At 52.1% G+C, this 27,680-nt stretch overlaps 13 protein-coding genes across 13 annotated transcripts; 5 read left to right on the top strand and 8 right to left on the bottom strand.

The window, feature by feature from the left end:
* Positions 1-128: 128 nt before the first annotated feature.
* P152DRAFT_479186 (theta class glutathione S-transferase) lies at positions 129-1,608 on the top strand. The gene is made up of 2 exons (XM_033681698.1): positions 129-691; positions 748-1,608. Exons 1-2 carry the CDS (start codon positions 609-611, stop codon positions 1,424-1,426), a joined length of 762 nt encoding a protein of 253 aa, XP_033538324.1. The 5' UTR covers positions 129-608; the 3' UTR covers positions 1,427-1,608.
* Positions 1,609-1,693: 85 nt separating this feature from the next.
* On the bottom strand, positions 1,694-2,978 carry P152DRAFT_479185 (NAD(P)-binding protein; the record flags this gene model as incomplete). Its single annotated transcript, XM_033681697.1, has 4 exons — positions 1,694-2,215; positions 2,268-2,369; positions 2,425-2,660; positions 2,713-2,978. The coding sequence occupies 4 exons, from the start codon at positions 2,976-2,978 to the stop codon at positions 2,022-2,024; spliced, it is 798 nt and encodes a 265-aa protein (XP_033538323.1). The 3' UTR covers positions 1,694-2,021.
* Positions 2,979-4,372: 1,394 nt separating this feature from the next.
* Positions 4,373-5,386, top strand: P152DRAFT_133774 (glutathione-dependent formaldehyde-activating). Its single transcript, XM_033673799.1, has one exon. The coding sequence runs from the start codon at positions 4,657-4,659 to the stop codon at positions 5,047-5,049; it is 393 nt and encodes a 130-aa protein (XP_033538322.1). The 5' UTR covers positions 4,373-4,656; the 3' UTR covers positions 5,050-5,386.
* Positions 5,342-6,791, bottom strand: P152DRAFT_133724 (Emopamil-binding protein). Its single transcript, XM_033673795.1, has 5 exons — positions 6,765-6,791; positions 6,274-6,705; positions 6,058-6,221; positions 5,768-6,002; positions 5,342-5,716 (listed from the first exon to the last, which is right to left on the bottom strand). Exons 2-5 carry the CDS (start codon positions 6,482-6,484, stop codon positions 5,634-5,636), a joined length of 693 nt encoding a protein of 230 aa, XP_033538321.1. The 5' UTR covers positions 6,485-6,705; positions 6,765-6,791; the 3' UTR covers positions 5,342-5,633.
* Positions 6,792-6,919: 128 nt separating this feature from the next.
* Positions 6,920-7,762, bottom strand: P152DRAFT_133744 (uncharacterized protein). Its single transcript, XM_033673798.1, has one exon. It carries the CDS (start codon positions 7,631-7,633, stop codon positions 7,100-7,102), a length of 534 nt encoding a protein of 177 aa, XP_033538320.1. The 5' UTR covers positions 7,634-7,762; the 3' UTR covers positions 6,920-7,099.
* On the bottom strand, positions 7,763-8,734 carry P152DRAFT_133743 (uncharacterized protein). The gene is made up of 2 exons (XM_033673797.1): positions 8,401-8,734; positions 7,763-8,340 (listed from the first exon to the last, which is right to left on the bottom strand). The coding sequence occupies exons 1-2, from the start codon at positions 8,579-8,581 to the stop codon at positions 7,892-7,894; spliced, it is 630 nt and encodes a 209-aa protein (XP_033538319.1). The 5' UTR covers positions 8,582-8,734; the 3' UTR covers positions 7,763-7,891.
* Positions 8,735-9,186: 452 nt separating this feature from the next.
* Positions 9,187-11,345, top strand: P152DRAFT_133737 (spermine/spermidine synthase). The gene is made up of 3 exons (XM_033673796.1): positions 9,187-10,260; positions 10,340-10,643; positions 10,699-11,345. The coding sequence occupies exons 1-3, from the start codon at positions 9,278-9,280 to the stop codon at positions 11,098-11,100; spliced, it is 1,689 nt and encodes a 562-aa protein (XP_033538318.1). The 5' UTR covers positions 9,187-9,277; the 3' UTR covers positions 11,101-11,345.
* Positions 11,346-16,518: 5,173 nt separating this feature from the next.
* Positions 16,519-17,928, top strand: P152DRAFT_454910 (uncharacterized protein; the record flags this gene model as incomplete). The annotated part of the gene is made up of 1 exon (XM_033678679.1): positions 16,519-17,928. A coding segment is annotated over exon 1 (808 nt), but the record flags the coding sequence as incomplete, so codon positions are not given.
* Positions 17,929-18,219: 291 nt separating this feature from the next.
* On the bottom strand, positions 18,220-19,141 carry P152DRAFT_428981 (glutaredoxin domain-containing protein). Its single transcript, XM_033677352.1, has 3 exons — positions 18,913-19,141; positions 18,751-18,849; positions 18,220-18,681 (listed from the first exon to the last, which is right to left on the bottom strand). The coding sequence occupies exons 1-3, from the start codon at positions 18,962-18,964 to the stop codon at positions 18,524-18,526; spliced, it is 309 nt and encodes a 102-aa protein (XP_033538316.1). The 5' UTR covers positions 18,965-19,141; the 3' UTR covers positions 18,220-18,523.
* A 410-nt stretch (positions 19,142-19,551) lies between these two features.
* Positions 19,552-21,875, top strand: P152DRAFT_428976 (uncharacterized protein; the record flags this gene model as incomplete). Its single annotated transcript, XM_033677351.1, has 3 exons — positions 19,552-19,868; positions 19,907-21,694; positions 21,746-21,875. Exons 1-3 carry the CDS (start codon positions 19,561-19,563, stop codon positions 21,873-21,875), a joined length of 2,226 nt encoding a protein of 741 aa, XP_033538315.1. The 5' UTR covers positions 19,552-19,560.
* An 889-nt stretch (positions 21,876-22,764) lies between these two features.
* P152DRAFT_133653 (KH domain RNA-binding protein) lies at positions 22,765-24,322 on the bottom strand. Its single transcript, XM_033673794.1, has 3 exons — positions 24,212-24,322; positions 23,691-24,150; positions 22,765-23,630 (listed from the first exon to the last, which is right to left on the bottom strand). The coding sequence occupies exons 2-3, from the start codon at positions 24,079-24,081 to the stop codon at positions 22,930-22,932; spliced, it is 1,092 nt and encodes a 363-aa protein (XP_033538314.1). The 5' UTR covers positions 24,082-24,150; positions 24,212-24,322; the 3' UTR covers positions 22,765-22,929.
* Positions 24,205-24,855, bottom strand: P152DRAFT_133642 (uncharacterized protein). The gene has a single exon (XM_033673793.1). It carries the CDS (start codon positions 24,775-24,777, stop codon positions 24,280-24,282), a length of 498 nt encoding a protein of 165 aa, XP_033538313.1. The 5' UTR covers positions 24,778-24,855; the 3' UTR covers positions 24,205-24,279.
* A 969-nt stretch (positions 24,856-25,824) lies between these two features.
* Positions 25,825-27,403, bottom strand: P152DRAFT_133404 (GroES-like protein). Its single transcript, XM_033673789.1, has 6 exons — positions 27,179-27,403; positions 26,979-27,125; positions 26,804-26,900; positions 26,289-26,753; positions 26,119-26,240; positions 25,825-26,057 (listed from the first exon to the last, which is right to left on the bottom strand). Exons 1-6 carry the CDS (start codon positions 27,310-27,312, stop codon positions 25,955-25,957), a joined length of 1,068 nt encoding a protein of 355 aa, XP_033538312.1. The 5' UTR covers positions 27,313-27,403; the 3' UTR covers positions 25,825-25,954.
* Positions 27,404-27,680: the final 277 nt, after the last annotated feature.

The raw sequence follows: 27,680 nt of genomic DNA, 5'->3' as shown, positions 1-27,680 counted from the left end.
AGACGTCTACGGATACCATCTGGTCCCCGTCAGCTCCAATTGGACGAAGCTCGAACTAACGCCTGGGCACAGGATTCACGCACCTTTCTCCAGCTTCACAATCCGATCACAACGACCCTGAATCATCCAGACACCGGAATTCCATTCGCTTCTTTACTCGCTCAGGGTTGGTAGCATTTGATCTGCTCGGCGGCGGGCGCAGGCTGGTGTGATAATCTGATTACGAACCGAACTCTGGTCTTCGGGGCAAGCTCGGTCTGATCAACCCCATTATACCTCTCGGTGTATCGGGGCTGAGATGGCACCATACCTTTGTCCGGGGTGAATGAGGGGCCCGACTCTAGCTACAAGTCGTGACGCTTTATCAGATCCATTTGTAATCGCTACGAAGGCGAGAAATCCGCCCTGCATCAGCATACTGGAGTGGTTCCCAAGAAGCAGGTTGAGTAACGTAGTCTAGCCGAAAGATCTCTAACTACCTATAAAGAGGCCAATTCCTCATTTACTAATCTGCCCGCATCCTCACTCCTCCACACTTTTATTCGCCGTTGACCTCTACACGGTACAGCCGGAATTTTCAGTTGAGAAAATAATCAAATCAATTCACCATGTCTTCAAATCCTGATATTACACTCTATACAGCCCAAACTCCCAATGGCATCAAAATCTCCATTCTGTTGGAGGAGCTAGGGTGCGTGACTTGATACCTGATTCTCTAGAGCATATTTCCGGCTAACAAACTGGCAGTCTCCCATACAAAGTCGAGAAAATCGACATAAGCAAAAACACTCAAAAAGAAGACTGGTTTCTTAAAATCAACCCGAATGGCCGAATTCCGGCTCTCACCGACGGCTCATACGCCGACGGCAAGCCGATCAGCCCCTTTGAATCCGGTGCTATCATGCTGTACCTCTCTGACACCTACGATAAGGACTATAAGGTGTCTTTTCCCCCTGGCACTCGCGAGTACTACGAGATGTTATCGTGGCTGTTCTTCTTGAACGCGGGTGTCGGTCCCATGCAGGGCCAATCGAACCATTTCGGGCGATACGCCCCAGAGAAGATCGAGTACGGGATCAATCGCTATAAGAATGAGACGCGCCGGCTGTACGGCGTGCTGGACAAGCATCTTGCGGAGGGGAGAGACTACCTGGTGGGCGACGGGAAGAAATGCAGCGTGGCGGATATCGCACACTACGGATGGGTTGCCTCAGCCGGATGGGCGGGCGTGGATATCACCGAGTTCCCGAAACTGGAGGCATGGGAACTCCGGATGGAACAAAGGGAAGGGGTGAAGAAGGGGAAAGAGGTGCCCAGTCCGCATAGGATCAAGGAGCTGCTGAGGGACCAGGCGAAGGTGGAGGAGGAGGCGAAGAAAACCCGGGATTGGGTGCAAGGGGGCATGAAAGCGGATGCGAAGCGTTGAGAGATAAACAGGCACCCTTTCAAGTCGTAAGGATGTACATGAAACCTAGCTGTGATATATATTCAGGACCAAGTCTACCTTAAACCCATTGGGTGCTGGCAGCTATTGTTGATGTGGTGCTGCCGTTGGACGTACTGGGTTCTACTAACGATTGCGTGGCCTTATAAACTTTGATGGTATCGGAAATCATCACGTTCACGAGACTCCTCATATGCATCGAGACCGAGCCAATTATGGATTGAGGCCGTGAAATGGCCTTGTCCCTGAGTTCGACTTTATCGAAAATGTAATTATCGCTTCCCGGTTGTTCGGTTGACTTCACGCAGGTTGAGTCGTCCCTGTCTTTGTCTCGAATTGTCTCGTGCATATGTGCTCGCCTTGTGTTCTGGACCAACTATTTCGAAGAACCACGTTGACTGATATTCAGGACTGGCTAAAGCTGAGAGATTCGAACCAGGAGACTTGCCGTTTATCCACTGACTGGACGATCATCCTATTTAGTTCATTTTCTAGTATCTCAGAATATTCTGATAGGCTGATATGTCGTAATTTTGATGGAAGAACGAAGCCCGCTATCGCCGTAGTGGCCACAAGTCTACTGCGCAGTGTAACCGCCATCAACAGGAACGCATGCGCCAGTCATCCAAGTATTTTCTTCTGACGCCATGAACAGAATCATATTCGCGATGTCCTGGGCCTTGCCTATGCCTCCCAAGGGGTGAAGGTTATTAATCAGCTGCCATGCTGCATCATTCTCTTTCAACCCCGCGACTAATGCAGTATCGACGACTAGATGCGAATTAGCTAAGTCCAAAAGTGATGGAGTGAAATGGCCTCTCACATCCTGGACAGACTGCATTGCAATGGATATTATACGGTGCAACTTCAAGAGCAACCGACTTTGTCAGGCCAGCGACGGCATGCTTCGAGGCAACGTAGGACGCTGAATGGTGATAAGCATGTCGTTCCTACTCTTTGACAGAAACGACATCACATACATGAGTTCCTGGTGCCAACAAGCCCCACAATGCTTGCCAAGTTGATGATCCGTCCTCGCTTCCCATCCGCTGCAGGCTCTTGATTAATCATATAACGCAGCCCATATTTGAGCGTTTGAAATACGCCGTGCACATTCACGCCCATGGTCCGCTCCCACACAGAGTCATCGAGCTCCCAGATCGGCGCGGGCATATGCTCCCGGGTAATTCCACTGTTGCCAGCATTACAGACCAGACTAACCGCCTATATTAGCAAGCCGAGAGAAGTAATAGAAGTGAGGTAGGTACATGTCGATTCTTCCGAACTCGTTGACGGCTGTGTTCATGAGGTTCTTTACCTCACTGGGCTTCGTCACGTCGCACTGAATGAAGATAGCTTTACCTCCATCCTTTGTGATCAGGCCATGCGTGGTGCTTCCGTCTGGTGCATCCTCCTTCATATCACTGCAGACCACGGTTGCGCCTTCGCGGTAGAAGGTCAGGGATATAGCGCGGCCAATGCCAGTGCTGTTGCCTGTTATAACGGCGATTTTTCCTTGAAGACGACCGGGCATGTTTATAATTTGGCTTCAATGGATACTGACTTCAGAAAAATTAAGAAAGATCCAAATTGGCAAAATGAAAGCCAACTTTAACTTAAATAAGAAGACTGGGGAATACGGGGGAAGAGAGACTCTTAAAATAAGACTTAACTTTGAATTATTAAATCCTGAATGAGGGCTAGAACTGCTCGCCATATGCAAAGGGCGGAGAGCCGCAGTTGCATCCGATGGCTTGGACGTGGAGATCGAATATGAAGGAGCTTCATTACAAACGTCGTCCAACTCGACATGCAACATTTACCCCGTCCTTCCGATGCTGATGACGGGCAGAAGTTGACCCCAGTTCAAACTATAGCTAGTTATCTGGGTTAGAATGTGTTGAGATTGGAATATCCGCTGTAACGGAGGCTCAATCTTCTTGGGATTTATAGTCACCTGTAGATGCTCAATCCGCAACGTAGGGCAAGGAAGACGATCAAGATCAACAAGGGAAAAAAGTCACAGCACGCATCGAGTGAGCTAGCTTAATGCAAAACGGTTGGTCTCTTACGGTTCGCTTGCGAACCGCCGGAGGATAGCAGATTCTGTTGCATACTGTGGTAAGACGAGGCTGATCCTTAAGGAATCAGGAGAACTTGTATGCCTAGGAAAGTAGATAAGGAGCAGAGGGTGGGAAACAATCGATCGACTCCGTCATATATGTTCAATCCGACCAGTCACGTGGACAAATATCAAATCGCGCCCTCTGATTGGCTGATTCACTCAAGACTTATTTTGAAGCTCTTCGAAGCATTCTACGGAGTAGCATCGGTTTATCTAATTATCTTAGTGCCTAAGAAGACTCTCCCTGATCGAATCTAGTAACTCCCGCGCCCGAGCCATCATCTGACTCGGCCTGGCTTCCGCCAATTCGAAGTTCGAACTCAGAAGGCTCTCGCCTATCAGGACCCTCAAACGGTTTCACGGGAACACTCTCAATGGCTGGGGAGGGTTTGAGCCTTGAGGACGCTGCTCGTTGGAGGCGAGGCCTTTTGACGACAGGATCCTTGATATGGGCATACGGATGTACTAGTTCTAGTGGGCCTTGCACAACCTCCCTCCTGATAAATCAATGAGAATTGATTGCGACCAAAGGTATCTCGTAAGCTTCAGATCACCGCAGTCCCTCCAAGATTGAGTGCTTGCAAGAGAGCCCCTAGTGGAGCTAGTATTTCTTAGAGCAAGTCTCCCTCGGTGAGGCCTCGCTGCTCAGAAGTTCGCGAGCCTTCTTGATACTAGTGTACAGCATCGTGATCGCGGATTTAGAGAGGGGTGCCGAAGCGACGTGGTGATCAAGGCCTCGTTGAGGATCTCATAACTACTTGATTTGGTTAGTATCTCGTTCAAGAAAGTGCAGAATGGAGGGTGCCTTGGGTGGGGATCAAAAAGGAGGCTACGGTAATGGCTGTGTTGGAACGCTAATATCGGATTGGGCTTCCTGGCGGGTCGGGAACTCTGGATCACACCACTCCGAAGTCCAAACAGGCTTCCTCCAAGTTCTTTCGTAGTTATCATCAACATAAACACCATCACGCTATTGAAACTAAACTCCCTCCTCCATAAATGCGTCTACTTGCCTCAATTAGTAGGCCCAGTATTTGAGTACTTACCTCAAGTGCTTTACCCGTACTCGTGGGGGTCGAGACCTGCCATGGAAGCGACCTGTCAATGTGGAGACGTCCAGTTCACCACTCCGTTAGAACAGCCACTCGACCTATACCATTGCCATTGTACGCAATGCCGTGCTCAAAGCGCCTCAGCGTTCGGCACATCCGCCATATTTCCTCCTTTTAGTCTTCCCGCCAGCCTTCCAATCTCGACTTTCTCACGCCCTACTGCGAGTGGTGGGGTCATGGACTGTTATTTCTGCACCAAGTGTGGCACCAGGCTCATGCATGCCGGTCGAGGAAAGGACTATGTCAGTGTAAAGGGAGGATGTTTGAAGAGTTTGGATTGGAGCAATGCGAGGCATATCTGGTGTAGCATGGCGGTTGTACCGATCCCGGATAGTGTCATTAAATATGACGGAGAACCCGACAGGTGATCATGACCCGTGCTTGTCCAGAACTGGATGAAGCACGTCCTCTCGCGATCGAAGGATAACCCGTTGTCAACCAGCAAGTATGGCAAGAGTTCATGGCAGCCGAATCCACTGGGGCCGATGGAAATCACTGGCGACAATCCCTGGATGGCGCAGCGATCGGTACTCTTCGGAACGAGAGGGATAACCTCCTTGCTGGGGGAGGCTATGAGCCATTCCATGCTTTGGCACCAAAACGGGGAGAAGGGTTTGGAGACAGACGAGCAGGTAGCTCATTCATATGATGGTTAGCAGGAAAAGAAAGCCGGGGTGGACCTTTGATTTGCGTCGACTTATTTTCTGAGACACAGTTTTGCCCTGGACTTATATATTACTGATTGGATGATCATTCGGCGGATGTCATAGGCAAGCCGCTTTGCACTGTTCTTTATAAAATTTGGTTCTGTGTATTATGCCTAGGAGGAGATAAACGGGACCTGGTCCAGGCCTATTGCTGTCAACCAAAACGATTCGAATTTCGGCGCTCGCTTCTAAGTACTGCTTCAGTTCCAAAGCTCGACCCTTAACGTAGTTCCTTCATACGTTGATTACTTTTGCTTCAACTTCAAGGCCGACTCCTTTATGACACTAAAAGCGCGGGCTGTTTCCTTCATGCTACGGTAAACGCAATCTGTGGATGAAGTATCAGCGTGCTTCTATGAATATAGGGCGAGGTACTCACATCCTGGGATCACGAACCAAAATGCATTCAAGCCGACGACGTAACCCCAGAAGTACAGTGCCTCCGGCCGAGAGTAGTTCAACCCATCGTAGAGGTAGTCGCCGAGGTAGGTCGTAAAGTAGAGCACATCCCCGTAGAACTGCCCAGTTGACACAAGAACCTGCACAGGGTGCCTGTATGGGTGATCAATCAAGGTGTACCAAGCCTCTATATAGCAAAGGGGTCCCCAGGCAAACTATCTTAAGTCAGTGCAACGTGATGGCGAAGTAAGGGTTGGGAGATTCTCGTACTGCAGTGACTGTTTCCATGGATACCAAGAACGGATCGATAGTCAGGTATCTCGAGTCGCCTTTCGAATATTCTTTCCAGCCCTGCCCAAGATAATCCTGCATTGGCGGCATGTTGCGATGGTTTAGCGAGAAGTATCCCTCGATGACGATATGGATTGTCCCAGCTGCGTAAGCGTTAGCCAATACCTGTACAAAGCCAAAGAGAAGGCATCATACACAAAATAAACCAGACAACGAGCCACTGGTCTCGGACAGAGAGCTTCGGGTTGATATAATGTGAGACGACCCGGGTTGTGACAGCGACTGCGAGAATGGCACCAAAGAACACGCCAAAGATGTCTTTGACAGTCCAGTCATTTGCAACGTAACCTAATAGCACGCTTTCGACCGGGAAATAAGGATGAACAATCCCTTCCACTGCCTCCATCGTGACAAAAACAAGAAGAAGAAGAAGAAGAAGAAGAAGAAGAAGAAGAGCGAAAGGGAACGAGGAGGGAGCGGCGACTGCGTCCGAAGGAAATGAGCGGACAAGGACAACCCAAGGTTCTAATATATCGTCCGAGTAGATAATATGATGAATCAATGCATAAACCAAAATGCTAGGGGATCGATCTAGGCGTTTGTAGGTATCGTTGGTTGAGGGACAGACTGGATTCGCTGAGGTCAGTGGTTTTCGTCGCATGTATGTACCGTAAGGTCAACCGAACCATCTTGAGCTTTCCTCCTCCCCCTTTGGCACTTTCCTCCACCACAACAGTCATGGGCAGTGCATTTGTCTTCGGAGAATGCCCAAGTACCGTAAGTAGTGCATAATTTAGGCCGGATGATTGGTTTGGACCAAAAATTGAAGTCATTGTTGTAGATACGTCTATTGCGTCGATCTCTCTGCAATTCCAATTTTTCGTCCCATAACTGTTCCCGTTCGCAGAGACTGTGCAAGCAACCGCATAGTCCAACGGCCGTCTTGTATTCTGGATAGCGTAATGCCCAAAATCAAGGCGACGAAAGTCCGTGTCCTCCTCATTTCAATTCGTGTAAATCCTTATAGCAGAAACGCCGTTCCATCCTCCTCAATATGCCCATCTCCAACCAGATTTCCAGGGAAGAAACGCAGCGACAGAGACGTGATGACCCATCCAAGCAGCACGCCTGCGGCAATCAGGCAGGTTACCGTAAAAATTTCCGACCTTCGACGAGCGGTGTGCGCATCGGTACGGGCGCCTTGTGTTGTTAAGCAATTACTGCAACGGTCGCCGGGCGGTGATGCGATTTGTGAGTCCTCGTAGAAGACCTCGCCGAATCGATTAGGTCTTGACCGTATAGCTGCACTACGGGCAATCGCGTCTTCGGAATGGATCGTTATCGCATTACTATCACCAGCTGGGGGAATAGCGGAGGCGCTGTGGTACGAAAAGGCCTCTGAGCGAGGACGCAGGGCAGACTTTGGTGGGATTGGAGGTGGCGATTCCGTGCTGGCTTCATGAGGCTTCGACCATGCTTGAGGTGTCTGTGTATCCTCTGATGCACCGTTAGGTAGTAATGGAGAGTCTCCGAGATCTCTTGAGTCACCTTCCATATCTGATTAAATGATGTGGGTTTGAATGATCGATTGGATTGCACGATCTGGATGAAGCAAACGTCTGGTTCCGGTCGGAGTTGTTCATCATGCGACAAACAGCTGAAGCCTCGAAATATGTTTGATGTGTCCCATTCTCGATGTCCTGCAAACAAATCCGTCTTTGTCCCGTGGAATCGCAACCGAAATCCTCTGAATGCGGACATGGCTGGACGCGGAGAGCTCGTGTTACACAAGATGGCCCATTGCGGCAATCATTTAGAAATCTTGAATTCCAGTCTCGCCAATAATGGTTCGGCCATCATCGACGGCCCAGTGCGGCTCTTCTTTGTCGAAGTATTCTTCCTGACGCTGCCGATCTTCCTCTGCCCAATCATCCAAGTCTTCGTTCTCGTCCACGGTGTCGTAGTCGAAGTCGTTATCATCCCCTCTCAAGAACCGTTGCTCCATCTCGTAGCGCCATCGTTCTTGTCCGTCCTCTTTGGTGTCGGGCACCTCATCGGCTTCCTCGGCAAGGATTTCGCCATCGGGACCGCGTCGGTATGTAAAAATGGAGTTTGGGTCGGGGTTGGCAATGGCGGAGATCTTCGCTTCGGCGCGGAGTAGGTCTGCTTCGAGAACGCCAGAGTATCCCTTTTGTCGGCCTTCCTCTTCTCTCTCCGTGGTAGATTGGAATCGGCGAATCAACCGGTCGTAGAGCAAAGGATCTGATCGCGTGGCGTGTTAGTTATTGAGCCTGGATAAATCGATAAACGGGTAGGATATACCAGCAAGCTCCAGAGACGCGCCAAAGTATTCGGGGTGTGTGTCAAGATATCGCTTTCGTCGATTCTTGATACGAATGCGATCTGAAACCTGGTTTCCCGATGGTTGGTCTTGTTTATCCTCCTCTGCCTCTGACGGAGCAGGTTGCCGTCTTGGGTCCATGGCAAAGTGGAAGTAAGGCATTCCGTACAAGAAGTTGTAGGTCTTATGAAGACCGTATATGCTCGAAACTGCAATGTACCATAATCTCACCGTGCTAGATTCAGATGAGGCGGAGCTTGTAGGTACCGTGTATTGTAGCTACAATCCAAGTTCGCCACAATGATCGAGAGCTACATACCTGTATCGGTCACGTACCGTCCTTTGGACTTGGTGCGTGGATTAAAGTGGCAAGACACCTCAATACATCCGATACATTCCGTACTTCGAGGTCATTTATGATCGTGGATCATCAGCACAAGACCCTCGAAGCCGCCATTGAATGATGAATCATGATATGCATGTGGCTGAAATAGTAACTATCAGGTTACTCGACCGTTGGATCCCTTCAGACTTGGGAGCAATCCGTACCATCGTGTCCACACCACAGGAGGCTGAGCCAATCAAGAGCCCCCTCGTTGGCTTAAATAGCACTGGTATATCCAAACACCTTTGAGCAAGTATCATCAGTATTCTTCTACTAACCGACTTTGCCATTTACATTGATAATTTTGTTGGATGCGTGACACGGTTGTTCTAGCCCAAGGGTTTCAGAGTTGACCTCCCTGGACTGAGCATGGTTCCGGTATTTCTGCCACGTCTCTGGACTCACAAGCTTAATCCGGGATTATCGCGCTCGTTTTTGTCATTGTTCGATTATTCTTCCACTTCTTTTCCATCATGCCTAGTCAATCTAAAAGTACCCGGAAGCCGGGGCCAAAAGCTCAGCATCCCCAGAAGCAAACGAGCAGGTGGTTCCATCTCGGGCGAGCAGCTGGATATCTTGCCCTCGCTGCGCTTGCTTCACCAGTCTCCCAATTGACTCTTGCGCCGGTCTATGGCTCAATACCTTCTTCTCAATTCCACCAGCGTTCCTTAAGTGCTATTGCTTTGCTGGCTTTTGTATGGAAAGGGACGGTGCAGGGCAGACTTTGGCTCAATCTGGAGCGTCTCCTCCCCGTCATCGCGTTTTGGATACCCACGATACAATTCTTTCTATTCTCATTTAGTTCTAAACTCGGGCCAACCGCAGGGCCATTACTGACGGAGCTTCTCACTCTCCTTCCGCTTCTATTTGTGACGTTCTTTTCCGGGGCCGGTCTGGTTGAAAAGGCAGGTTTGACCTCATCTGGACATGCGATCAAAGACGCCTTGCCTGTGGTCGGGTCTTATATGGGGTTCTCTCTTCTTCAAAAGTTATTTTATGCCACTCTCCCTCACTACATTGGGACAGCTTCTGCCTTCACCCGAACAGGGTTACAGCTGTTGATTGCGTGCGCATTTTCTGCCCTTTCCCCATCATGGTTGATCTTTCTTGCTCTTCCATCCATATTCCATACATTCCTGACGAATCCGCATTTCGTGGCCGATACCACTACAGCAGCGCTCAACAAGACGCTTGCACCGCACCAATTCACACTATTGGAAAGACAAGAATCCCTGACCGGGTATATCTCCGTCCTAGAAGGCCAAAATGATGCCTTCCGTGTCATGAGATGTGACCACAGTTTGCTGGGAGGTGAATGGTTGGTATCACCGGATAGAGCCGAACAGGGGCAGAAGGAACCCGAGTCTATCTATTCCGTCTTCAACATGCTGGAAGCTGTCCGGCTAATCGAGGTTCCGGATAAACGAGAGGACGCAGAATCGTCTGCATTGGTAATGTACGTCATCTATTCAATTACCCTCTAGAACTCTTTACTTCTTCCTCTTGGATTGTACACATTATTGACTCTTTTGAAGTGGCCTCGGAATCGGCACCAGTCCATCAGCCTTCATCAAGCTGGGGATCAACACTACTATTGTGGAAATAGATCCTGTTGTGCACTATTTCGCGACCAAGTACTTCGGTCTTCCCAGCAACCACACAGCCGCCATCGAGAATGCCATACCATTTGTCAGAAACACCGCTCTGGACCATCCTTCATCCTACGACTACATCATCCATGATGTGTTCACTGGAGGCGCTGAACCGGCCGCTTTGTTTACGCTCGAATTTCTAGAGGGGTTGAGATCACTTCTCCGGGAGAATGGTGCGATCGCGATAGTAAGTTATTTCAATTCTAGATCATCATTAGCATCAAACTCTAATTACCGCATAGAACTACGCTGGAGATCTTGAGTTGCCCTCTGCAAAGATGGTTCTGAACACAATACATACAGTCTTCCCAAACTGCCGGATCTACCGCGACAGCCCACCGGACCCTGATGGTGAAACCTTTATCAACATGATCTTGTTCTGCGTAAAATCAGAAGACTCGAAACTCACTTTCCGGAAGCCTGAGCTGGCGGATCATGGCGACAGTCTTGGACGGCAGAGATATATTCCACCAAACCCAGAGTGGGAAATTGCGATTGATTTGACTTCCGATGAAGCCAGGTCAGCTGGGGTCCTCCGCCGCGGACAGGAAGCGGAGCTGGAGAGGCATCAGATTGGGTCTGCTTTGGCGCATTGGAAAATTATGCGAAACGTCTTGCCGGATATTGTTTGGGAGACTTGGTAATCCGAAGCGCTTTCCCGTAGGTGAGATCAAGCCAAAAGACAATGGTTTCAAACGATTGCTAAAATTTGGTCTCGATCCAATTACCGGCTGAACAGGCCTTGAACGGCTCAACCGACCATTGGAACTGGCAAGAGGATGATTACCTTGTCTCTTCGGCGCGTATCCTTTGAGCCCTCCAAATATTGAAGTGGGTGGACACCGGACTGGCAAATTGAAACTCCTCATGTTGCTATCTGTCTGGTCACTCCGATCATGTCATGATCATTTAAAAACGCACTACCTTCCACAAAATCGTCAACCGCATATCATCTGAATTTTATTCAATTCTATTTAAGTTTAGCATCTAAGATTCAAGGTTTCCTATTCCCCGAAGCTTCCTGCTTCCGTTTTCCTGTTAAGGAGCCACTACTTTGGTGAGCCGTTAATAATGTTCACCTTGATGGCAACGATTCTATGGCCCACCGCGAGGGAATATTTCATATTTCGCTAGCTATGCTAGTACCTTTGTGGTGTTGAAGAAGCATATTTCTCGGACTTTTGTACAGACGCTATTGTTTGACGGAAGCGGACCAGGCAGGACAAAGGAATTTTGCCCAGGAATGCACCACAGCTCGGTCGATGAAAAAAGTACATTGGACCCGACCCAGTCTGAATTCATTTACAAGTCCGAGTTTCATATTCGAGTATTAATTGGTTGATTTTCTGTTTTATACCTGCGTTATTGCTTGTTCCGGTTGTCCACATTCGGTATCGTCTGCTACAGCCTACAGCTTCTTTGTCGAGGGCATGCGACGATCATAGTCCAATGAATTAACGAAACAAAGCATTAAACCGGCCTGGGCACTAGGAAATTCAACCGTTCTTACCATCCCAGGTTTAGGATTTCATGTTGTTGCCACCACCCGGCAATCGTAAATCAAGTGCTGATGCAAGTTGTTCAATCATACCCCCTTCTCTCCAGCGTGGACCACTAAGACTCCCGCATTTCGGTTGTACTATTATTCACTGAAGAATACCTATTACTGTTTTGTATATTTATGCCCTGGCTTATTCTTATTTCTAGACACTAACATTGAAGAGAAATCCGCGCAAGAGGCTCGCCGGCCACTCACTAGCCAAGTCTCCTATCTTCTGTCAATGACTCAAAGTGTTCTAGTATCCATCAACTATAGCTCGAAGTTGGTCAAGGTCGATACCAATTCTCGGCAGCTCCGAATCGCAAATACCCAGTTCTTAGGCTCGCCTTCATTTCCTGACTACACTCCATGTCTACTACCCAGTGTTTCTTGATACTGCCAAAACTAATCCTCTCTACAAGCAAATAGCCCAGCCTCTGTTATCAAGCCGCGGCCTGATTTACCTTTTAGGCCTATCCACGGCGGTGATGGCGGACAACAAACAAGAGCAAGAGCTCTTCGATCAGCAGTTGACCATCGAGCTCCAGGGAACAGAGATCGATAAGTTGAAGGAGGTGAATAAGCGATTGAGAACCCAACTTCAGACCTGCCAGGAAGAGTATGACGATCTATATTCGAAAGCATCCGATCTTGAGAAGCAGCACGACACCTGGAGGCAGGGTGCCGAGAAGCAAGCGATGGACCTGCACGACAACCTTGAGGCCACACGGCGTCAGGTGCTTGAACTCGAAGAAAATTTGGCCGCAGCGCAGCAAGAAGCAGCCGATCATGAATACAACTCCAATCGAACGGCGATCCACAACAAACAGCTGCAGAAGGCACTCAAGGCGAAGGACCATGAGTACACGCGACTTAAGGAGACTTTCGACAGCATCGGGACCTCTATGGTATCTCACGTGGCGCAGTTCGAGAAGATCAAGCGCATGGAAAAGGTCATCCGAAATCACGAAAAGTGCCGCTGTAAAGTGCATAAGAGCCCCCTTTCGGATATTGACTCGGACTCGGACTCGGACTCTGATCTTGGCCCTCGGCCCAACCTTGCGGCCGTTCTTGCGGCCTATCGGAAATCCGATCCTGAATCCGATCTTAAACCTGACCCGGGGCTGATGGAAGAGCCGGTTATGGAACCCGTCGAGGAGCCCATCAAGGAGCCCATCAAGGAACCCGTCAAGGAACCCGTCGAGGATCCTCAGGAAGAACCCGTCAAGGACCTCGTGAAGGAGCAGATCGAGGAATCGGTCGAAGAGAGTCGTAAGGGGCTCATGGGCGAGACCGCCGTCGATTCAGATTCTAAGCTCGACCCTGACACTGAGACTCCGCCAGTAGAGTCCCCACATCCCAATCCCGACATTAAACCCCGTATTGCTAGAACTGTGACTGAGACAACCACTGATACGCTTATCCCAGCCCCAGACATTGACTTAGATACTACCATGGAACCTCAGCCTGGTCCTGAACCCGAATCTCATCCTCATATTGTCTCAGATCAAGAACTGGATAAGAAGCTCGGGAATGTGTCTGATGTTAAGGATAGAGGGAATTCCAAGAAAAGTGATAGTTCTGTCGTTGACCCCGATACCTCACTAGATATGGCAGCCGATCATGGAGATGGCACGAAACCTAACACCATACCAGTCAATGAGCATGGAATATCAGCTGATTCTGCACACGATACGGAACCTGACCTTATATCAGATGACGATCTCGACGCTAGAACTGATACCGGACGCGGCAGCCAACCGGGTATCGACCCTGGGGGCAAAAAGAATGAGCTACAGAAAGCCACTAAAGATATCGGGCATGAACAGGCAAAGAGCGCCGAGGACGAAGTGTGGAGGCAGCCAGAGAGCAGACAAGTCGAAGAAGAAGAGCAAACAAGGAGTATTGGAAAGGAGTCACAAGAAGTTCGAAGAAGCCTAGGAAGCCCGGAGAGCCCCGAAAGTCCCGAGTGGTCATGGGTAGAATATGCCGAAAATGATGAACAATCCAGCGCGCTTCAGGAGCTCGAGGATATGTACGAAAAAAATCGAAAGAATCACCATAGAGATTCTGAGAGACAGAGTGATTGGCGGCTTGACAGGTCACGGGCGTCCCGAAGGGGTATTAGACGACATATCAATGACAATTACCGAAGCCAGAGCACACCCAGCCCACCTCTACGTCTAAGCCCGCCCAAGCCTATGGAAAAGCGCGGATACATGGAACGGATAGGAGTAAGTGGCCTGATAAGCCCTTACGTCGAGGAGCGCCCCGGACAAAGTTACACAACCTTCCGAGTCACCATAGACGACGGTCATGGGGGGGTCGGCCGCCGAGAGATGTCCTATAAGGTGCCATACAACCAGCGACAAGGCAGATCTTTGCTTGGAAACCAGGGACTTCCGATGTATGACAGCTCGGTTGACACTGCGTACAACAGTTCCTCCTCCGATGAGAATATAAATTCTAGTGAAGGCTGGAATTCTGAAGGCCAGCCTGAGAGAAGGCAGATCAGAGCGAGTAGAGGGCATATTCTGGAACACGACAGCAACTCTGACCCCGAAGACAGCCGGTCCAGCGCAATTGAAAAGCAGCAAATATGGTACAGGGAGTTGTTCAGGCAAGTCCAGTCCAAGAAGCGCCAATCACCCCAACAAGTTGACGAAGATGACGACGGGTTAGATCATGTCGTGTTTAAGGGGCGTAAATCCTCATCAGACAAGCCAAGCGCCTCAGAAAGCCCGTTCAAGGGTGAGGGTCATGTCGATGTTCAGGATAAGAACGCTGAAGGTAGCGACTCGGACTCGGACTCGGATACGGACGACTACCATTATCAGTGGTTAGAGGGTGCGTCGGATGAGCGGCCTAAGAGAGACAAACGAACACCAGGTAGCCGAAGCAAGTCGAAAAAGAATGCGGATGATATAGACCAGGTGAAGAGGCAGAAGGTTAAAGACAGCGACTCGGACTCAAACTCGGACTCGGATTCAATCGATGACTATCAGTGGTTGGACGGTGCGTCGGATGAGCGGCCCAAGCAGCAAAAGAAACAACGATGGAAAGGGCACGAGCCTGGAAATGCTTGGGAGGAGCGCGGAGAGCGAGGAGGTGAAGAGCATGAGCAGCTTGATGGTCGACCAAGGCAGGCTGAAGTTCATTCCAGTGAACAAAATACAACCGCGGAAGTGAGTCCTTTGTCCCCAAAGAGCACCGGAAAAAGCCTGGCTCCTCTTGGGTCTGGAGCCCTTTTAGCGGGAGATGCCTCGGGTGATGCAGATATTCCGGACGAAGTGACTCGCGACTCCGACCCTGGCGAGCCACCCCAACGAGAAACGCGAAATGGAGAAAGCGGTGTGGATAGCGGACGTAGGCATGATGGAGATGACGGTGATGACCGAGGTGGAGAAGCGGGCGGTGCCAGCGACAATAATGGAGATGATGGCGGAAATAACGGCCATGGTGGTACCGGCGGAGACGGCGACAACGAGGACCAAGACGATAAAGGGGACCACAACAGCGACGGTGACAATGGCAGCGGGGACAAGGATGACAGAATGGACCGTACTGACGACAACACCGTTGACGACAACACGGACGATAACGGGGACTACAGCACTGTCGACGACAACTGGGACGACAACACCGACGATGGCGCCGACGATGGCGCCGACGATGACGCCCGCCTGTTTAAGCCTTCCACACCTCGTGACAAAGGAAAGGTCAAGGAGAAGGAAAACGATACACCCGCATCGGACAACCGTAAGGGGGCCAGCTCTCAACAAACCTCGACGACTGGGGAGCATCATATGTCTACTTCTGCAGCTGGACCAGATAACCCTAAAGGTTCTTCGGAAGAGAAGGCAATATCTTCCGCGGTCGAAGCCTCGACGCCTTCTACGTCTGCAGCTGGACCAGATACCCCGAAAGGTCCTCCAGAAGATGAGACAACTTCCGCTATCGAATCCTTGAAGCCTAGCAAGTACGATAAATCCACACGTACCGCCGGATCAGTTACCCATAAGAGTCCTTCAGAAGATAAGGCAGTGTCTTCCGCGGTCGAATCCTCGCACGATACGTCTATTCCTGCAGATAGATCAGTCACTCCTAAAAGTCCGTTTGGAGATAAGGCAGTGTCTTCCGCAGTCGAATCCTCGACGTTTGAGCACGCTGCGTCTACTTCTACCACCCAACCAGCTGCTCCTCAACATCTCCAGGAAGCTGAGACAGCGCCGTCCGCGGCTGAATCGTCGACGCCCCGTGAGCACGTTGAGTCCACTCCTGCAGTCAAATCAGCAGCTCCTCATCACTCTCCGCAACCCGAGACACCATCGGTCGTAGCCGAATCCCCGGCCCCGGTCTATGCCACGGCGAGCGGAAGGGATCCTGAGCAATCTACCAGTCGTGGCTCGTATTTAGAACCCAACTATGGACCTTTTCCATTCAGGAATATCACCAAACCAGATAAAGGGGCGAAGGAGGAGGGGAAGGAGGAGGAGGAGGAAAAGGAGGAGACAAAGGACGAAAAAGACAAAAAAGGCGAGAAAACGGACGAGGAGAGAGACGAGGAGGGAGAAGACGACGACGAGACTGAGCGGCAACTCTATTCCCCTAGAGGGGGAAGAGTTTCTAGGCCAATGACTCTTCGTGACTTGTTTCGAGCGCCCGAGCGATCGCCCCATAGGCCTCTCCTATTCAAAACTTTCCCCAAGTCAGATGAGGAGGTCGAGGAGGTCGAGGAGGAGGTTGAGGAGACCGATGAGCCAGTCTATGACCCTATGAGGGGAAGAGTTCCTAAGGAAAGGATCATTCATGACTTGTATCGAGTGCGCGAGCGATCGCCCTACAGTCCTTCTCTATTCAGCACTATCGCCAGGCCAGATGAGGAGGGTGAAGGCTCTGTCCCTAACCCTACAAGTAGAAGCGGCCTCGAGCGATCCACTATTCGTGTCTCGCGTTTAGAACTCGAGCGGTCGCCCCGAAGATCTTCTCCGCCTAAGGATGCCACCGAGCCAGATGGGAAGGTAGAGGCTGAAGATCCAGTCCTGCCTCCTCCCTCGCCTCCCCCCGCGAGCGGAAATACCCCCAGGAAATTCCACTTCACTCCCTCGCGTCCAGAGCCCGAGCGGCCGCTCCACGCACCTTCCCCGCTCGGGAACATCACCATGCCAGCGGAGGTGGTAGCGGCTGAAGTGCCAGTCCCGCCCCCTCCCCCCACCGGCAGAGTGGTTTTCGAGAAGCCCACCGCCCGTAGCTCGTATAAAGAGCCCAAGTGGACGCCCCACGGACGTTCTCCGCTCAGGAATGTCACTAGGCTAGATGAGGAGGCCGAGGGTGAAGAGCCAGCCCCACTACCTCCACCTCTCTCGGCGAGCGGAAAAGAACCCCATCCCCCCACGAGCGGAGAGACCTCCAGGCAATTCATCAATACTCCCTCGCTTTTAGGGTCAGGGTGGTCGCCCAACCGATATTATCGGCTCAATAAGAATGCCACGCTAGATAAGGAGAAAGAGGAGGTGAGGGTTAAGGATACGCGGCAAACGTTTAGTATTCTAAGGCCCGAGAGCTGCGACCCGGAGGCGAGGGAACAGGTGGCGAGGAAAGAGGCGTGGAACTACGAGGAAATGGAATGGAGTTCAGGGCGAAAACTCCAACGCGCGCGCGAGAAGGCTCGAAGGTTGAAGAGGATGAAACAACCTAATAGACGAAACGTGTCCAGTCAGGACTCGGACTCGGACGATGGCTTGCTCCAGTCCCACAATGATTTACTATTTCCTCCAACACCCCAGGATAATCTCACGATTCCGCCCAATTCGCCTGATCGTCTCCGTTGTGCCACGGCCAATGCGTCGACATCCACTCAGCCACCTCCGAAAAGGGACGTCAGTCGTAAGCGGTCCAAAAATCGAGCGTTGGTACGACGGTCCGATTCCGTTGATCCTTTGACCAAGATGCCATGGTGCTTTGGTACCCCATGGTTGTGGATGATCTTGATATTCCTCATCTCGGTAAACATTAAGGTCTTGTTGCAGAATCTCGACGAGGCCAAGACGTGGGAACTGATCAACCGGGCGCCGGAATTGTTGCCGGCCGGGTTCGTTCGGGAGTGGATTCCAATTGAGCAGGAAACAGGCGGGTGTTGGGATCTCAGTTGCGTTGGGGGAGTGCTAGGCTGGGTGTTCCTGCCACAGGTGCCACCGATCTGGAAGCAAAATGTCACCGAGTTCAGACTGATGGTGTGAAGAAGGGGAATGCGCTTGGGATCTAAAGATGGCTCAATAAAGGGTGACGAAATGTGATGAACGATACAGGGCGTTCGGGTAGAGGCTTTGTGAAGGGATAGAAGACATGGGCGACTGGCGTTACGTTTTGATAGTAGGCATTCGTATATTTATGGTTGGACTTGAACAAATTAATGGACATATCACATAATATGAGCCGACACGACGAGAGGAAATGAAAGCCAAGGAAATTCTTATTTCGTCTTCAGTAAATATTCACATTTCATTGTAGTTGTCTCCGGGTATCGATCATACAGCTCCAGCTTCCTTTAGGAGGGTCGGAAGCTCGCTCTTCTTAGCTTGCACGTCCGAGTTCCCTCCAATATGTTGCTGCCCGATGAAGACGTTCGGGACGGTCCGCTGTCCGGTTAAGTTGGCAAGAGCATCCTGGATGGCAGCTCCATCATCTGCACACGACGCCGAACGTTAGATGGCTGAGGCGAGGTGAATTCGAAAGGAAAGGGCAATCCACATACCGACTTGATCGAGTTCGATGGCGTAGTATTTGGCACCGAGCTCACTCAGCAGAGCCTTGGTAGCCTTGCAGAATGGGCAGTATGACTTGCTGAACACCGCTGCAGTGAATGTCAGCACTGAGTAAGGAATAGAGGGATGCTCGTGAGGAAGATGATACTGACCGACTGGGTTCTCGTCAACGATGCCCTGAACTTTGGTCTTTGCGGCAGACATGGTGGTTGGGCTAGCGGCGCGGTGGAAGAATTGGCGTAGGAAGTAAATGTTGGGCAACTGGTGTGGTAGTCTGATAATTGACAAGGAGAAGGTCTAAGAGATGGTCTCAGGCAATTATATATGTGTGGATGGAAGGAACTAATAACGTCAGATATTGCGTGCGAAGTAATGATGACAATTTAGATGATAATTCGGATCCCGCCAGCCCAGAAGAATCTAAAGGTTTGATGATGAGCAAGCAGCTCCGAACTCCTCACAAACGGCAGTCACACAGAAACACGAGGAAGGGGGGACCAACGATGATGCAATGGTGCGCTACCACTTTCCCGAATTTGAGCCGAGAGTCGCCACTGACATCCAATGACTTGTCGCCTTGTCGCCTTGTCGCCTTAACATGTCCAGTCCCAACTCTCCGTCCGTTGTTCATCATCATGTCCCTGGCGACCATTATTAGCCTTCTGTCCTCCGATCTGTGATACCGTAGAGTGTAGACGAGACATCTTCTCTCCCATCCATTCCTCAGATACCGGTATAGAGGCTATGGCACGCTCATACTTTCGAAGCCACCAATAACGACCATCCCCGACCATTCAACCATGGCGAGCGCAGCCGTCTCAGACATCTTCTTCGTCCTTGCGTTCCTCTTCATATCGGTCTGTGTCCTCCTACTTCTACGACACTATCTTCCACTGCGGTCGACTCCTGCCTATGTTCTGGTGCCGGTGTTCCTCGCCATCGCCCTTCCCGCCACCGCGATTGTCCTGGTGCCGATCGATATTTCATCTGCAGCCGCCCGCAATGCGGAGCGGGAGCAACATGGAATCTGGTTATCGGAGCGGGCGCTGCTTGTCTTCTGGAGGATATGCTACTGGCTGACATTCTCCCTTACCTGGTTAGTCCTCCGGTCGGTAGCAGAGGCGCTGTTGCTAACTACGAATCCAGGGTAATCCTCCCAGTTCTCGGCGAATATGTCGACTCAGGCTACCGCGAACCGAAAGACCGACTCCTGTACTCGCTGCGGGCGAATGTGCGATACCAACTGATCGTCCTTACAACCGCAATACTAGCCGGAGTGTATTTCTTCCTCAGCGCTGGCTTCCGATTCGCGAGCCTGAAGGCCCTGGTCATGGCCCTCGCATACTCCTGGGGTCTGTTAATCGCAACATATTTGATGGGCCATGGACTGGTCGCCCTACCCCGGCACATATTCCAAAACGCATCCATCGCGCATCGGCTTCGTCGACTCCAGTCTAGCGCGCCGAACATCCACGATAACCTCATGGACGCGATCGACGAACTCGCAGAGCGGGAGAACCAAGTCGCGCAGCTGAAACAGCGCAAGACGGGGAGTGCGCGGGAGTTCCAGGAGTGGATCGACGAACTCGCCGAGCTATGCGCGCTTCCCGAGTCGCGGACTTTACCTGTCATCCGGGTGCCTGTGTCTAGGACCGCTGGCGGGGTTCCGAATGTGATCACTGCGAGATATCTTGCCGATTTGACAAGGAAGCTACAGCATTCGAGGAACAAGAAGGCTCGGTATACCGTCGAGTGGAACCGATTGATGAAGAACGCTTCCCGCGCTAAGGCGATCGTTGATTCAGCGGCGAATCGGAAGCTAACATTCGTATCCGGCACTGATCCCGCCGTCCTACCATTTCGGATTCACACCCCATACACGCGGCATGTCTGGTATTACCGAGTCCAACCCATCACGCTCTACCTTCTCTCCGCCGTCCTCTCTCTCCTCTCTCTGCTCCTATTTTCCTCCGTCATCCTCGCCCCCTTCAACCCCTCCATCACTCCCCTGACCCTCACGACCTTCTCCAACCCCTTCTCCAAACACCCTACTCCCCTCCCCACCTTCCCCATCCTCCTCCCCCTCTACCTCTTCCACCTCGCCCTCACCACCCTCTACCCCCTCCCCCGCCTCCCCCTCTCCTTCTGGCGTGCCCGCACTCTCACCCCGCGCGCCACCCCCCTTGAACCCGCCGCCTGGTTCTCCTCCCTCATCGCCCGCCTCGCCCTCCCCCTCGCCCTCAACGTCTCTTCCACCCTCCCCCGTCCCATATACCACTCCACCATCTTCTACCGCTTCCTCGGCGTCCAGGTCGACCTCACCCCGCTCGGCGCCGGGTTCGCGCGCTTCGCCCCCGCCATCATCGTCACCCTGGCCGCCCTCGCCGCCCTCCTCGGCGTCTACGGACGCGTGGGCGGGTGGTTCAGCGGCCCGATGATGGTGGGCGAAGAGGAGGAAGGCGTCGGCTTGCTCGGCGACCAGGGAAGACGAGAGCGAGATGTGGCGGACACCCAGCGATGGAGGGAGGGCAAGGCTCTCTTGGAGCGGGAAGTCGGCACCGGTGGTCTCGGCATGACGGACGGCGAAGGCGGTGCGACCGCCAGTAATGCAACTGGAACCAGCCGACCCGTCGGCACCGCCGGGACCCCCCGGCACCAAGACTCGCGAGACGACGACGCCGCCGTGGCGCGCGTAACCCGGGGCTCCACCCCCACCCCCCGCTCCGGCCGCACCGCCTCGCCACCCCCCAACCCCGTCCGCGCCGCGCGGATCGCGCGAGAAGCCGGACGCCCCGCACGCCGCGATTTCGCGACGGTGGGCGACGTCAGCGGCGATGATGAGGGGTTCGGGGGATGGTGGGGGGATTTCACACATCGGGTGAAGAATACGTTTGAGACGATGGATCGGCCGGCGTGGATGGGCCCGGAGGGGTCGTCGGCGGGGGCAGGGGAGAGAGGTGGGTCGCGGACGGGTGCGTGGGAGAGACCGGGGTGGTTGGGTGGAGGGGAGGAAGGGAGGGAGGAGGCGAGAGAGGAAGGGGATGGACCGTTGAGTGGGTTGACGAGATGGTTTGGTGGGAGTGGTGGGGGATTGGAAGGACGAGTGAGGCTCTGAAGCGTTACATGTTGGAGTCACGTTCTAGCACCAATACAATTTAATTCATGGAAACAAGACCCTTCATCCAGTTTGGAAGAACATTTGATTTTCGGACTGATTACTTATATTTTCCTCGCAGCTACTAGCCATGCCCAACTTCGCATCTTGACCCGTGGTAAGGTTCTGTGGCAGGTTGCCATACCTCCTCCATGGCGCAACCCAGCTGATGACCATGACGTTCGTCTTTCCCACTTTCGACTCTGACACCCGTAAAACATCCCGTCCGCCGTAGAAAATGTCCAGCTAAACCTGTTTCCCCTCAATCCGAGCGAGCGAGGGACATGAGAGGCATATCGAGGGGGGATTGTTGTTGCGCTTGCCGGTAAGCCACGTCTCTATAAAGAACCGAGCCAGAGGAAATAGTAGAATCAGAGTGAACACGGCACTCGAGACGGGACGCGTAAAAGTAGAAGGGTTCGAAAGGATCGCAGGAGAAGGGCTTAGGGGCAATCGGAGATGAAGAGGACGGACAGAATGAGCGGGTCGAGGAGTGAGGCGATCCTGTGGGGAATTGTCGCGAGAAGAAGGCCGTTGAGGTGAGATATGTCGGTTCGTAATACGGGACCTCTGTCGATTCAGACGAGGAATCTGCAGGATCCGACTCCTGAGAACCCCCTCGACAGGCGAAGTGAAGAACTAGTGGAAACCAATGACGCGGTAGGATCGTGGATATCGGAACCATTGGTCATGAACTCGTAACCGTGCCGAGCTCCTTCCTGATGAAATAAATCCCGCCGTGATGGCAATTCATCTCCGTAAAATAGAACATAACATGTCATGAAAGTGACACGGCTAGAAATCGAATCGGGAGCAGTTTGGGCAATGGGTGTCGAAGAATCGAGAAAGACGAGGGGGAAGGGTGGTAATGGAGTGAACGGTGGATGATTTCGAAGAGTAAGGACAGTGGTAGTGAAGGATGAGCAAAGATATTTTGAGGAACGAGTTTGTAGAGCGGTTTTGATGAACGGTGAATGAGCCGCGAAGTTTCCGGTGGGGAAGATGTCTCGTCCGCTTACGAGCGAGCTGGAACTTCGTCTCCTCCCTGCTGTCGGCGCTGTTTCTCGGCTTCGAGGTTCTCATAGAGAAGGTAGAGGGCTTTCTCGTTGCTCGCAGCGCTTCCAGTGATGGTGAACATGCGCTCGCCTGAGTCATCATGCGGAGCCTTGGCAATGGAGATGCGCGCACCCGAGCTCTTGCGGATCTCGCTGATCTTGCTGCCACCTCGTCCAATGATGCAGCCAACCATGTCGGAAGGAATGCTGATGTTCTGAGTCTGGATCTCTTCTCCATCTTCGGTCATGGTGGGAGGGGGAGGACGAGAGGAGGCATCCTGGCTGCGGCGGGGATAAGCCGGTGCCTCGTTGGTGAAGTCCGCACCATTTCCAGTGCGGTTGAAGGAACGTCCACCAGTTGCACCACCCAAGCCGTTGCTAAGTGGGCCAGTGCCCCCTTGGACGCGAAGAGTGGGGTTGTACAACACGGTGCCATATCCACGCTCGACATCATCGATCAAACACTTGCCGATTTCCCACACTGCCTTTTCGATGCTATCGGGCGTTCCTTGAACCTCGACGATTCGTTCGGTGGATTGTGGGAGCATCTCCTTCTGCGCGACCATGCGGACTCCGGACATGTCCTGAATCTGTTTGATCTTGAGGCCTTGGCGGCCGATGATGGTCCCCATCTGGTTGTGCGAGATAAGAAGGCGGACAGCTACACAGAGGGATTAGTCATGGTTACATTCCAGTTGCAGTGGTTGGCGATAGGACGTACGATGAGTGCCATTCGTGTTGAGCAGTCCACCCATGCCCATTTGTGGAGCACCGTCAAGCAGGCCCCTGGAGACAATTTGATATGCCTTCGCAATCCCGGCCAGGGAGCCCGAGACCGTGAGGACGCGGTCATGGATGCCTGGAACGACTTTGCTCACACCAGCACGCACTCCGGTCTCGTCGCGGAGATCGGCAACGTTCTTTCCAGCCTTGCCGATGATCACACCTGCCTCCTTGGAGGAGACGATGGCGCGGAGGGTCAACTGGGTCTGCGCATATTCTTCTTCGGTGCGCGGGATGACGGGTTCACCGCCCTCATCAGTGCTCAATCTGCCGAATTGAGACGAGAGTTCGGGGACGTCCTGGACGGACTGAGTCTGAGTTTCGGCCATTGTAAATGGGGAACGAGGTGGCGCGACGAAGATGTCGGGGAGGATTGAGTCGAGGGGAATGTCGCGATGCTAGTAACGGTCAGATTTACCGGCCCTCCGGTGCCTGGATGTACGATAGCGTGGAACATACACTGAGATCCTTCAAGAGAGGTGGAAGGAAGGGCGCGGAGCGGAATGGAAGCGAAAGAGTGCCCAGGGTTATGGACACGGGGATGGAAGATGGAGAATGAGATTGGTGGTGAGAAGAAAGGTGAAGGGGAGTGAGAGAGGGAGGGAGGAAGCGGAGTGGGAGCGAAGATCGAGAGTGGTGATAGAAAGTTTGAGTGACGTTGAGAGATGGGTGGAGGAGGAGGAGAAGAGAAGAGGCGGTAGAAAGGTTGCGAGGAGGAGGCGAAAGGAAAAAGGTGCAGAAGGAGTTGGACTCAGTGGGAGAAGTGAGAGGAGAGGAGCGGCGGTGGTGGGAGGTAGTGGGGGCACGTGATTGGTCCGTGGTTGTGTGTAGAGAGAAGTCGGCGGTGCAGGAGGTGGAGCCAGGATTGGGAGGAACGAATGGAGAGAGGGCAGGAACGTGGAAAGTGGAAAGACAGAGGGAAAGAGAGAGAAAGAGGGAAAGAACGGGCCAGTGCGATTAGTGTTCCAGAGGGAAGGAGGGGTTCGTGTGTGTCTGCCATCTGCCCTCTCACTGTGATTTTCCATTTTTCTCTCTCATGGTCCATGCACGTGCCCTGTGTGTGTGAGACTGTGAATGTGACTATGTGACTGTGTGGACTGTGGCCATGTGGGATGCTAAAGTTCACTTCGCCTTGAGCCCCAGCATGTGCATTGGTGTTGTGCAGTCATGTTAGGGACTTCTCCCCGCTTAGCGAGCCCCTTCTATGTTTCATGTTTGAGCCTCTAGTTCACGTTATTAGAACTAAGGTATTTCCGTTGTCTACTACTAACCAAAGAGCTGGACAGTTCGGCTTTGGATCTTGCATGATATACTGGTACAGATGTTCAGAAAACAGAATGCCTTCATGGCCAAAGTCCTAATTCAATAATAATATGACTATTATTACCCTATTTAGAAATCATCTAGCTAATTCATTAAACCCTTGGATTGCCAATCAGGGTCCCCTAGTTGATCATTTCCCTTGACCATCCTGTATTAACACCGACAATAATATCGTACTTGTGCTTCAACCAAAATTTCTCCAAGTCCCCTAGTAGATAGCACAAGCGAGGAGAGGGATAGCCACCCGCCACCAGGGCATCATAGCGATCATCGATCCAAACGCCCCAGAGGAATTCGCCGATACGTCCAATCCCACATTCATGTCAACGAATTGGAATAATCCGGAAACATTCATCCCTGGCATTTTTGAGTCTTGTCCTCGCCTCCGACGAATCCAAGGTACTGGAGTCGGTCAAGTAACCCATCACAATTCGCATCCATGAGCTCCACCATTACCTGCAGTGAGCTGCTCTTGAAACCGGCACTATCTTTTCCCTTGCCTGCGCCAGCTCGCGCAGAGCTACATGTAGCTAAAGTAAGGATGTCTGGTTGGTTGGTTGGCTGCCGGCTGGTGAGGTTGTCCAATGTGACGGTGAGGACAGAATCATGTCAGTCTTAAGAGACACCGGTTGCCAGTTAAGCCCTCCAATTTGGCATGGTATCAAAGCGTCAACGTAAATCGTTCTCTCACTTGACCAAGTGAACTTGGAACTTCCATCTATTTCATGGTGATTTGGCCCTCGGTGTCTCATCCCATCACATTCTTAGGAATCTTGTTAATGCATACTTAAGCAAGGAGGGACTGGAACCAATATTGCACTGGACGCGATATCCAACTAAGTACACTCATGAATCGAACTTCACCCAGCTTCCAGTCGATCATTTTTGGCCCTCAAACACCACTTTCTGGACCTTCATGCCGTCGAACAGTTCATATCCTTCCACAGCTTCTGACAATGGCATGATCTTGTCCGCCATGAAGCTATTTTTCGTCAGGTAAACCACGAGGTTCAAGGAGTGTAGTGGACCGAGACATGACTTACCTGAGTAGATGCTGCTTCTTCTCCAGCTGCTTCAAAGCTTCGGGGAAGATGGACCGCACCGGACAGCGTCCCATCTGGATGCGAAGATTCTTGCCATATGCTTGATTGGCAGTCCACGGGATCTAACACCGTCAGATTATCGGTCGCGCCGGATTTCAAGCATCACTCACCTCTCCGTTGTGCACTCCTGCACTGCTCAGGATTCCCCACGGTCGGAGGAGATCGAATCCCATCCTCAACGCCGGGCTGGACCCCACCACCTCGATGACCACATCCACGCCCCGTCCGTCCGTCAGCTCTCGAACTCGCTTGTCCAGACCATCACGGTTGGTCATGAAGTTCCACGGCTCCGCCCCGAGCCCTTTCGCCAGGTCTAACCGGCTGTCCACCCCGTCGACTGCCAGCAGATGTTTGGGTTTGTAGTCCAACGCATTGACGAGCGCGCAAAGACCGACCGGACCACACCCGAGCAACAGGACCGTGGAAGTTGCAATGACATCGGGCGTGAGGTGCTTGAAGCCGTTGTGCGCTGCGTAATAGCCGGTGGGGAAAATGTCGGCCATCAGGACGAGGTACTTGTCTTCGATTTCGGCGGGGGCTTTCATTACCGTGGTATCGGCGAACGGAATGCGGACCTGTTCAACGGTAAATTGCTGATTCAGTCGGATCGGACGGGTTAACGCACATATTCCGCCTGCCCGCCATCTAGACCAGCCGAGCCGAACAGTAGTCCGTTCGCGCACCGGGAGGAGAAGCCATGGGCGCAATAGAAGCATTCTCCGCTACCGACCAACTATTTCAGCCAGAGGATACACAAAGCTTGGGGAAGGGGTCGACCTGCGGCTTCAGGTCCGGCATACCAGGACAGAGTGAACGGTGACACGATCTTATCTCCCTTTTGGACCGTCTTCACCGAACTTCCCACCTTCTCGACCACTCCGGTGAACTCATGCCCCATGATGAAGCCCGTCGGACTGGGCTGGTGGCCCCGGTAGACATGGAGCTCGCTGAAGCACCGTCAGTAAGCCGGACTTGGCTGCGGTATTCCGTGATACCATACCTTCCGCACAGTGCCGTAGCATCCACCTTGACGATGATGTCTTTGGGATCTTGAATCTTGGGAACTGGTCGTTCCTCCACGACCACGTGCTTTGGCCCCTTGAACACCACCGCTTTCATTGTCTCTTTCGCCATGATGCCTCTTTTAATGAAGGGAAATACTTTCCAATATCAACGGTCACGTAACTTTTACGGACTCACGGATCGGACAGGGACAGATTCGGAAATATAGTCGCCGGGGGTAACCGAATGGCAATCTGGACCGGACAAGAAGGTTGTATCTGAAGATGCCCACCTCTTTTAACTGACGTTTGATGAATGCCGAAAAGGAGAAAAGTTGTCAGGCAGAATAAGATGAATAGGAAAGCAAAAGAACCTCTCAATGCAACAAACTCTGAAATTCATCTGATGCCATTTGAGGCCATTGCCCCACGGCGGCATTTAATATCCATCCAGTCTAGCCCCTCTCTTGGACGTTCATCGGCTCAATATCCCGCACCCCC

The sequence above is a fragment of the Eremomyces bilateralis genome (genome assembly GCF_010015585.1).
Source record: "Eremomyces bilateralis CBS 781.70 unplaced genomic scaffold P152scaffold_2, whole genome shotgun sequence".
Taxonomy (NCBI): domain Eukaryota; kingdom Fungi; phylum Ascomycota; class Dothideomycetes; order Eremomycetales; family Eremomycetaceae; genus Eremomyces; species Eremomyces bilateralis.
This window is presented reverse-complemented; position numbering and strand designations above follow the sequence as displayed.

Coding starts and splice junctions, on each gene's coding strand:
- P152DRAFT_479186 (XM_033681698.1), top strand. CDS start 609: ATGTCTTCAAATCCTGATATTACACTCTATACAGCCCAAACTCCCAAT. Junction 692..747: donor ATTCTGTTGGAGGAGCTAGG/GTGCGTGACTTG, acceptor ACAAACTGGCAG/TCTCCCATACAAAGTCGAGA.
- P152DRAFT_133774 (XM_033673799.1), top strand. CDS start 4,657: ATGGAAGCGACCTGTCAATGTGGAGACGTCCAGTTCACCACTCCGTTA.
- P152DRAFT_133724 (XM_033673795.1), bottom strand. CDS start 6,484: ATGGAGGCAGTGGAAGGGATTGTTCATCCTTATTTCCCGGTCGAAAGC. Junction 6,003..6,057: donor CCATGGAAACAGTCACTGCA/GTACGAGAATCT, acceptor GACTTAAGATAG/TTTGCCTGGGGACCCCTTTG. Junction 5,717..5,767: donor TTGGTTCGTGATCCCAGGAT/GTGAGTACCTCG, acceptor CTTCATCCACAG/ATTGCGTTTACCGTAGCATG.
- P152DRAFT_133744 (XM_033673798.1), bottom strand. CDS start 7,633: ATGGAAGGTGACTCAAGAGATCTCGGAGACTCTCCATTACTACCTAAC.
- P152DRAFT_133743 (XM_033673797.1), bottom strand. CDS start 8,581: ATGCCTTACTTCCACTTTGCCATGGACCCAAGACGGCAACCTGCTCCG. Junction 8,341..8,400: donor CGCGTCTCTGGAGCTTGCTG/GTATATCCTACC, acceptor CCACGCGATCAG/ATCCTTTGCTCTACGACCGG.
- P152DRAFT_133737 (XM_033673796.1), top strand. CDS start 9,278: ATGCCTAGTCAATCTAAAAGTACCCGGAAGCCGGGGCCAAAAGCTCAG. Junction 10,261..10,339: donor GAATCGTCTGCATTGGTAAT/GTACGTCATCTA, acceptor ACTCTTTTGAAG/TGGCCTCGGAATCGGCACCA. Junction 10,644..10,698: donor AGAATGGTGCGATCGCGATA/GTAAGTTATTTC, acceptor ATTACCGCATAG/AACTACGCTGGAGATCTTGA.
- P152DRAFT_428981 (XM_033677352.1), bottom strand. CDS start 18,964: ATGTCTGCCGCAAAGACCAAAGTTCAGGGCATCGTTGACGAGAACCCA. Junction 18,850..18,912: donor CGTTGACGAGAACCCAGTCG/GTCAGTATCATC, acceptor CATTCACTGCAG/CGGTGTTCAGCAAGTCATAC. Junction 18,682..18,750: donor CATCGAACTCGATCAAGTCG/GTATGTGGATTG, acceptor CGTCGTGTGCAG/ATGATGGAGCTGCCATCCAG.
- P152DRAFT_133653 (XM_033673794.1), bottom strand. CDS start 24,081: ATGGCCGAAACTCAGACTCAGTCCGTCCAGGACGTCCCCGAACTCTCG. Junction 23,631..23,690: donor CAACACGAATGGCACTCATC/GTACGTCCTATC, acceptor CCCTCTGTGTAG/CTGTCCGCCTTCTTATCTCG.
- P152DRAFT_133642 (XM_033673793.1), bottom strand. CDS start 24,777: ATGGAAAATCACAGTGAGAGGGCAGATGGCAGACACACACGAACCCCT.
- P152DRAFT_133404 (XM_033673789.1), bottom strand. CDS start 27,312: ATGGCGAAAGAGACAATGAAAGCGGTGGTGTTCAAGGGGCCAAAGCAC. Junction 27,126..27,178: donor GCTACGGCACTGTGCGGAAG/GTATGGTATCAC, acceptor ACGGTGCTTCAG/CGAGCTCCATGTCTACCGGG. Junction 26,901..26,978: donor TCACCGTTCACTCTGTCCTG/GTATGCCGGACC, acceptor GTTGGTCGGTAG/CGGAGAATGCTTCTATTGCG.